This window comes from Cryptomeria japonica, chromosome 11 (genome assembly GCF_030272615.1).
Source record: "Cryptomeria japonica chromosome 11, Sugi_1.0, whole genome shotgun sequence".
NCBI lineage: Eukaryota > Viridiplantae > Streptophyta > Pinopsida > Cupressales > Cupressaceae > Cryptomeria > Cryptomeria japonica.
Window position 1 is genome coordinate 605,268,964 of NC_081415.1, and position 9,014 is coordinate 605,277,977.

Genomic DNA, 9,014 nt, shown 5'->3' on the forward strand with positions numbered 1-9,014 from the left:
GGGGTAGAACGGAATACCTACATATGGGAGCTCTCAACTTTGTCAAATCAGCAACTAGAAAGAAAGAGACACGGATCCACATGGCCAAATAAAACATTCCGTACTGGACAAAAATATTATAGAGCAAATAGTGTATACTACACAACGATTCCACTGTGGTCACAATGCCAAGACAAACAAGTCCTAATTTGCAGACTTGGAATCCATGCAAAACAACATCTTTTGCATGTCCTTTTAATGGACGTACTGTTTTCATGTGACACCTATTCTGATTCCTTCAGATTCCTTTACAATAAACCAAGCAAATATTCCCAATGAATAGTAGCCCACCAAGGAAATTTCCTTGTCTCGCCCAAGATGAGACGCAACTATTATGGTCACAAATCTCTACAGCGAATAAATCAGGAAAAAAAAGATAAATTTGTCTCCACCAAATGACATCATAAATAGTTTCAGGTACATATCTATTTTTGTTGAGAAACAATATTTACACAAGAGGAAAGCCTCTTTTACAGGGAAACAGTGCATGATATTAGTGCCTCACGAGATAATCTTGTGAGGGAACATTGTCCTTACTCGTAAATCAAATTATCATGATTTCCCTTCTTCAATTGCTCTGCTGTGAAGCACAAAGAAAAATAATAGAGCCTTATTAAAAGAGCTATCAGATTCTACATGCATAGAGTTATCAGATTTGCATACATATTACAAATGTTGAGGACAGTTTTAAAGGCTTTGATTGTGAAATCTAGCATTTACATCATCTAACATCTGTTTCAGTTCCTCGCTTCGATTTTCTCTTCTTTTTTCCATATACTTGGAGAAAAACTCCTTGTTCTCCTTCTCCAATTCATTCCATACTGCAACAAAACAAACAAGAAGCCTGATTGCATTACACGAAAAAGATACTATTTTCAGTCAAATCTTAACCGAGGAGAATAGAAAATAAAAGCATCAGACTAATAAAGCAAAAACCTGAAATCAGGATCACCAAACAAAATATTTTAACCATTTAAAAACCCATGCATATTTTGCCAGATCGTAGAGACCAATTTGGCCCAAGAACTTTAATAATAGTCAGCCTTTCCATAAATACTGAAAAAAGGCAAAATTAAGAAGAAGCTGAGAATGGAATGCTGTTGCACACTGTTCCCCTAAATGGGTTTCTCATTTTGCCCGTATTTAAGTCTTTGTCTTTTGCTCAATCTTCCAAGTTTATTCAGTTCTTACACAATGGTTTGGCTTGATTAGTCTGCCTTCGTGATTTAACTGATTTTATAGGTTTTTTTGGTTTCCTAGACCTATGGTAACCTTTGAACTTTAATGACACCTGTTACTATTTGAACATCATTCTGTCCTTTATTGACAACTGTTACTATTTTGAAAATCTTTCTCACTTTTTCCTAATCTTAATACATATATTTATCTTTTTTGGCCCAAAAGACAGAGAGGAATGAGAGAGAAGTACTGGTTTGAGTGATGGAAGAGGGTTGAAGAGAACAAAATTCATTGATTTCCACAAGATCTAATACCCATAAGGGTGTCTTAAGAATCAAAGAAACAAATCTAAAATGCTTGTACCAGTAACAGTAATAGTGGGTTCAATATTGGCATGCTTGGAAAGCGCCTCAGCACATTCCTTTTGATCCAAGTTAAGTAGCAAACACTTCTCGATCAAGTGTTGAACCTGCACAGACACAAATACATAAATATTAACACAAATCAATCTTTTTTTTTCTTTAAATAACTTTTGTTTATTCATAAAAATGACTAAACTTCTTCAACTAAGAATCAAGACCTGAACCATAATGTTGGAAACACTTTACTGACTAATTTGATTTAACCAAAACTCAATTATCCCAAAGTAGAGAATACTTTTTACAATGCTTACCAGAAGAATATATGAAGAAGAAGAAGAAGAACTATCTCCTGGCGCCGGCATTTTAACTAAGGTCTGAAAGCACTAATCCTGCTGGGAAACCTTATTTCTCGCTAAAAAGACTTCTTTTTTATAACGCTCAAAGATGAAATCCGAATGAAAATGATGGCAGCCAAATGCCTGGAATGCAAAACTGAGAAGAGCTGAGAGCCTAGTGAAGAAATGCATCCAAATACCCAATGACTGGCCCGGCAATTCAAAAGCCCACGTGGGGGCCGGATTTTTATTGGCCACTACGCGATAAAATCTAGGATTTGCATTTTTTAATTAACCTTATCTTTGGGAAACTCAAGATTCTTCTGGACGGTGCGATCACGTGGCGGCCAGGTCCATACGCATGGTGCGCTCCACCTGCCACACCTCTCCACTCGCTCCACGCAACCCTAACCCTAAGTCTACTTTAAACCAGGATCTCCATTCTCTTCTTACTGTTTAGAACACAATTTTGATGTAAACCCATCAAGAATTTCCCCTTCCAATCGCCTCATAGCACATCCTCTTTGTTCTAGATTCTCGTTTATTGGAGGGTTGGCATCTGTCGGGTGGAAGGTACATCTTTAGATGAGGTGACAAGCTTTCTTCGGCTGTATGTTTTGGCTTATTTTTGGTAAACTCCTATGCTTAGCTTTGGATTTACTGACGATTCAGCGTGTGTTATGGTGAATGTAGTACCTCCAAGGTCCACCTCTCTCCTTAGGAATTCTCGCATTCATTAACTTATTAGGGGGGACAATCTGCTTCTTTGTACAACAATCTTGCTATGAAAATGTGGACTCCTATACAACCTACCCCATAGCTATAATGAGCCAATTAGAAACTTCCAAGTACATTATAAAGTATTGATAATAATTTAAAGGTCTAGGGAATCTATTTAATATACAATTTTGTATTATTGAAATTTATGTTTTCATATTAACTTATTAAAAGGACAATCTGATTTTATGTACAACAATTTCACTCCGAAGAGGCTGCAGCTATTCTGGGTCCAAAATGTTTAAAACTTACAGGTGAAAAAATCACAGCCATAAATCGCAAAATCAATGGTCAATAACTTAGTGTTATTGATGTTATTGACAAAATATATTTCTATGTGTTTTATTGGAGCCAAAATAGTTGCGTCCCTCTCAAGAATGAGGACTTTCAATAATGATTTTGGTGAGATTTGATGAGTACATTATATCACATGACTAAAATATCTTGATATTAGTTAAAAGATTAGGAAATCTATTTAATAGACAATTTTGTAATAGTAAAATTTATGTATTTATATTAATTTTTTTTAGTTTTAAATTTATTTTAATATTTTCAATTCATTTTTCAATTGTTCATTCATTCATATTTATGCATTCCTATATAATTTTGTAATGGTGAAATTTGTGTATTCATGTTAACTTTCATATAGTTTTAAGTTTATTTTAATAAAATAAACGAATATAAATTCATATTAATAAATGGTATTTTTTTGAATTCATTTTTTATTCCTTCATTCTTACATATTTTACCTTATCTATATTAGCACATACTCTCATAAATATAAGTTATTATGTTTATTAGTGTCCTCCCATCCAGACATTTCCTTGACTAATATTTACATTTCCTTATCCTAAGGCAATCCCACAATGAAAAATTGACCTGAATTTTAAATATTTGTAGACTCCCACCTTTGGGCCACAAGTTTTTATGAGTCGATGTACTAAATACTTCAATGAATAATTATTGTCTAGCTATTTAAAAAATTATGATATGCATAAACTCATGAGAAGGCTCTATTAAAAAATCATATGCATTGAGTAGAAAAATTATTTGATGAACAATGGAGCACTAGAAAGAACTTGATTCTACATCAAATCATTCTAAGACACCTACACGAAAGAATATCATTTGCAATCTTCTATATGACCATAAAGATGGTTTAAAGAAGATGGCTCAACCAAGGAGAAACTGACCCTTATGATATAGTAATCGCCCCAAGGTATTTTGAATTATTTCTAGACCTTACACATCCTTATACATAAGTGGTCAAGATGAAATAGTTCATAGCAGTCCACGTCAAATCTAATCACTTATGCAAGATTGGATCACTTTCATGTGCTAGATCATTTCCGCAATGGGTGAGATTAATCCTACTTTATGTGGATTAGACCTAAAGATAATTTTAAAACTATCATAGTCTTAAGGGACTTTCATAGTAGTCCACATCAAATCTAATCACTTATGTAAGATTGGATCACTTTCATGTGGTAGATCATTTCCACAATGGGTGAGATTAATCCAACTTTATGTGGATTAGATGTAAAGATAATTTTAGATCTATCATATCTTGAAGGACTTATAAAATTTAAATTATATATCACTTATATTGAGGAAATTTAGAAAATACACGAGTTTTATATTTAATCATTCCATTGCATTTAATTTCCTAAAATAACATTGATTTGAATGTTTTCTCATATTTAGTTGTCATTTTGATCAATATGGGTTCTTAATAAATGATTTTGTTGCATTTATTTAAGTAACCTAAATTTCAAAATTTAGAATAATATTATTCATTTTCCTTTACATGTTTTTGAACCTGTTTTCTTTTAAAAACCTAACTTTCCCCTTGTTTTTCTCTCTTAATTAGGTATATTTTTAGATCTATAATTTTCTTATTACTACCTATTATTTCCAAATCTTATTAGGGTTTAATTATCCTATCACATTTGTACCTCATAGCCATATCTTTATTTAGGGTTATGGATTATTCATATCCCTAGGGGATTCATTACATAATAGGCATTATACCACATCCATAAAGATAATTAAATAATCACTAAAAAATATAAGGTGATATATTTCTTTCTATCAAGAGGTCAAGGGGGTCATAAATTAATTAAAGTATAATGTTTGATATTGGGTATGTTTAATGTAAATGGTGAAGGGTAAACTATATTGATATAATAATAAAAAAATTAATAGTTTAATATTATAGGATTAGAAATGGAGAAATTGTTATTATTGATAGTAGTGTTAGAAATAAAGTTACTCCAAGATTTCTTTATAGCTAGGCTTTGACTGTGATGAAATGACTAGATTGAATCATGTGGTTGTCTTGCGAGGGGAATTTTCTAGTAATCAAAAGTATTCAATTGAAAGTAAAGTTATTTAAACTCCCAGAATAATATTTAATATGTAAGATTTGTGATATCAAATTTCAATTGCAATCACATTCATAAGAAGATTTGAAGGTTAGATTGCTTCTTGATAGATAATCCTATTCTAACATGAATTGTAAATAAATAGCAAAAGGTAGTAGGGTAACAAGAATGATAATGGAAATATATGCTAACTAACAATGATAACCATAAATTTGCTTCTACAAACTAAAAGGTAGATCCATCCAACCAACATTGTATCAACTAGAATTACCATCGTTAATAAAATTTTTCATGCTACCATCTAAAGAAAACGTGGAAGTCAAGGATTTTCATATTTCATCAAATTAAAATATCATACCCATGCAGAAGACAAAGATGAAACTGCGTGAATGAGAAATTAAAAAAAAAAGATCTAACCAATCTATTATTATGCGAGAAAGAAAATTCATAGCAATTAATACCAAGTGATTGAACAAATTTATATGTAGCAAACATAATGTCTATTTTTTCATTAAATTTCTAAACTCCACAATCTTTAGTGGAATAACACATTAAAACATGTATAACCTTGTCCAAAATGCTATAAAATTAATTTCCAACCCTTAATATTAGCATGCAAGTCAGTTTATATAGATTTTACCAAAAAACAATAATCTCATAGCTAGGATTTTGGTGTAGAGAACTGAGCATCTCAAAATATTTAACTAAAACTAACTACAAATGAAAGTGTTAACTAAATTATCATTAACTAAAGATAACTACTAAAGGGCATGCAATATAGTGAGGGGGTTAATTTGTCTATACCAATTTCAACATGACTAAATATTAATGTCATTAATAACTTCTCAAAAAATGAACCCAAAATAATCAAAGTAACATTTACTAATTTTCCTTAATGAGAAAGCAATGAATCAACACAATTACACAAAGAACATTAGATTTATGTGGAAATCCAAAATGGGAAAAACCATGGTGAGAATAATTCATTGGATCTATTGCCCAAATTTACCCTCACAAAAGGAGTATAATAAGGAAGTTACAAAATGAATTAGGCACCAAATATAGGAGATACTAACCCCCTACTCCAAGATTTAACTCATCATGTGAGATAACAATCCCACCGAGATACAAAGTAGTAGGAATTATAGATCTTCAAGGTTGAAAACTCAACTTGCTTCTAATCTAAACAACTTCATAACACTCTCACACAATTTCTATGATGTTTTGATAAAATTGCATACAAAGATTGATATGCTACTCACACAACATCACCAGCATACTCATACATCAATACCTTCAAGATATTCATGTTAAAGAACCACACTAGGAATGAAGCTAAATAAACTATATACATGAGTTACAATCATAATTACATTAATATGTTGCACTAGAATAAGATCATTATATGTACAAGTCAACCACAAGAGTAAACCCTACACCAAATGTATAATAGGTTCAATAAAAAATCCTACATGTTAATCTAGAAGAAGGAACATGTTATGTGTTATACACATTCTACTAGCTCCAATGCACAATCGCATGCTACTTCTGGATAGTACACATTAGAGTCATCTACTGCATCAAACTATAACATCAATGCAGTTGGCCAACAATAATAGTGAACACTCTGTTGCTCCAAAATTTCTATCTACTAAAACTTGGCATCAAAAACTCTAGAATATGAAACATAATGTCTTAGCTTCCAAATCGTAGGCCATAACTCTCATCTACATATAATGTGAAATCCAATCAATTTCATATTGTAACTAAATCCATATTTCATTCCTAATAAATAAGCCTTAGAAGCATACCAAAGATTCTTTTAGACAACAACACATAATATATACTCAAACAGGAACAAGTCAAACTAGAGTGTAATGATAAAATTAAGAGAGATATCTAGCATAGCTAGCTAATTTTAAACTCAAATGCTCATACATGGACATGACAATAATTACACTCTTCTAGATACCTTGACATCAATGATGGAACTATTCAACATATTGTACATCAATGATAATATATGTCAAACAATATCCCTATTTTGCACTGATGGTAAAAAACAAAATGATATCAAGTACATCAACAAAAACCACCCTATGATGTATACCTAAACTATAAGAGTCTTTTGATAATTTTAACATAAAATTTTAGATATGGGTCACTTTTTACCCCTTCGAAATTATGAAAAGGGATAAAAACAGAATTTGGTTTTCTTTCTATAGTATCATAAATAGAAAAATATGCAATTTCACACTACAGAAGTGCCTTCGCTTTACACTAATTGGAGATCTTCTTCACATTTTTGTCCCTTTGTTTGCATGGCTTACTCTGTCATCCGCTATCTTATCCTTTTCCTTGACTTAATTGACCGTATTACTTGAGGACACCCATGCATCGCAGAGATGTATGTAATTTGTGCTAATGTCCTATGAATCTACAATCCATAGTTGGTCATTTAAATGTCACACCTATGACTAGCAGAGTTTGTAATTCCCCTCTCATTGACTACTGATGCCGGTAAATTGCTCCCAGCATGCATATATTCCCTCTTTGGCCTCATTTTGGGGGTCTATGCATTCTATATTCAATGGGATTCACTCCAATATCTCTACAAGCTCACTACACACTCTAGTGAAGCTCTTTGGTTGCATCTCCAACCTCTATACTATCTCACATTTTGATCATTGCTATCATACTTTGAGGAGAATTCTATACTGCTTCATTCAGAAAGCTCTCCACTTTGGGTGTGGAAGGGGAGTTCTCTTCTCCTCTCTCTCTCTTTATTATATTTATTAGCATATTGTTTGTTACATTTACTTGCTATTCAATTATCATGTTTTATCAATCTATCTATATAGTTGTCTATGAAGGTGGATACACAAAAGTGGGGGTCTAAATATGGTAGACCTCTAAAAGATAGCCCTAACATTTCATCTCCATTCATCTTGTGTGCAGGTCATCAAAGCAAGTCTATGAGCTAGTTGGAGGCTTCAAGTTTGGGACTATTGTGAGCTTCTTCCTTCCTTTCATTCCTTGTTAGTAATATTAATTTATTTACTATTCCATCATTAAGAATATATGAGAATCCCAAAGTCTAGTATTTTAATATTTTTTGTGTGAGACTTTGTACTCTATCCATACAAGACGCCACCATGTCACACTGTCATCCATGACCACACTTACATCCTTGTGCAAAGAGAAAGAAAAGGTCAGTAGAACATTTTTGTGACCTATTATTTTTCCTTTGATAGTTAAAATACTTTTAGTGTTATATGTGCCTCTTTTATCTAGTATTTTTCATTCATAGGTTTTGATAGTTAGTTGTTTGTATCTTCCTAGCTCACTAGAGCTCTAGTTTAGTTCAAGGAATCAAATGAATGTTTTCTCCTTGAGGTTCATCACTTTAGGGGTATAAAATCCCCTCTACACTTCCTTTTGGATACTCTCTCCCTCTCATATTCAATTCCAAATGTATCACCAGCTTGTCTTCTCTTTCTCTCTATGCAATGATCTAAAATATTCCACAAGTCCATAAAGCCTTCTTATGGTAGGGATTCAATACTCCCCCTCAATATAGACTTCCTGTTGATTCAAGATGAGGGAAAAAAAACTCTCAACTTATATAGATACTCAAGAGCCTCCTTTGGAAAAGGTTTTGTGAAAATGTTTATAATTTTCTCCTTAAAGTATTAACATACTCTAACTTCACCTCTTTGTCTACAACCTTCTCTCATATAAAATGATACTTGATTGCAATTTATGATTTATTCTTGAATACATTACCAGATTCTTGGAAATTTTTATGGCACTTGATTTGTCACAAAGAATGGAAATGGGCTCATCAAACTCTACTTCATCTCCTTCTAATTCTACTTTATCCAAAAACTATGATTGTGACAAGTAAATTAAATTATGTACTCTAGTTTTGTTGTAGA

At 32.2% G+C, this 9,014-nt stretch overlaps 1 protein-coding gene across 1 annotated transcript; it reads right to left on the minus strand.

Moving 5' to 3' along the window:
• Nucleotides 1-435: 435 nt before the first annotated feature.
• On the minus strand, nt 436-2,397 carry LOC131068841 (uncharacterized). The gene is made up of 3 exons (XM_058004111.1): nt 1,892-2,397; nt 1,582-1,687; nt 436-860 (listed from the first exon to the last, which is right to left on the minus strand). The coding sequence occupies exons 1-3, from the start codon at nt 1,940-1,942 to the stop codon at nt 727-729; spliced, it is 291 nt and encodes a 96-aa protein (XP_057860094.1). The 5' UTR covers nt 1,943-2,397; the 3' UTR covers nt 436-726.
• Nucleotides 2,398-9,014: the final 6,617 nt, after the last annotated feature.

Excerpts from the sequence above, each read along its gene's own strand:
- LOC131068841 (XM_058004111.1), bottom strand. The coding sequence starts at position 1,942 with ATGCCGGCGCCAGGAGATAGTTCTTCTTCTTCTTCTTCATATATTCTT. Across the intron at positions 1,688-1,891 it reads CTTCTTCATATATTCTTCTG|GTTCAACACTTGATCGAGAA; the intron begins GTAAGCATTGTA and ends GTGTCTGTGCAG. Across the intron at positions 861-1,581 it reads ACCCACTATTACTGTTACTG|TATGGAATGAATTGGAGAAG; the intron begins GTACAAGCATTT and ends GTTTTGTTGCAG.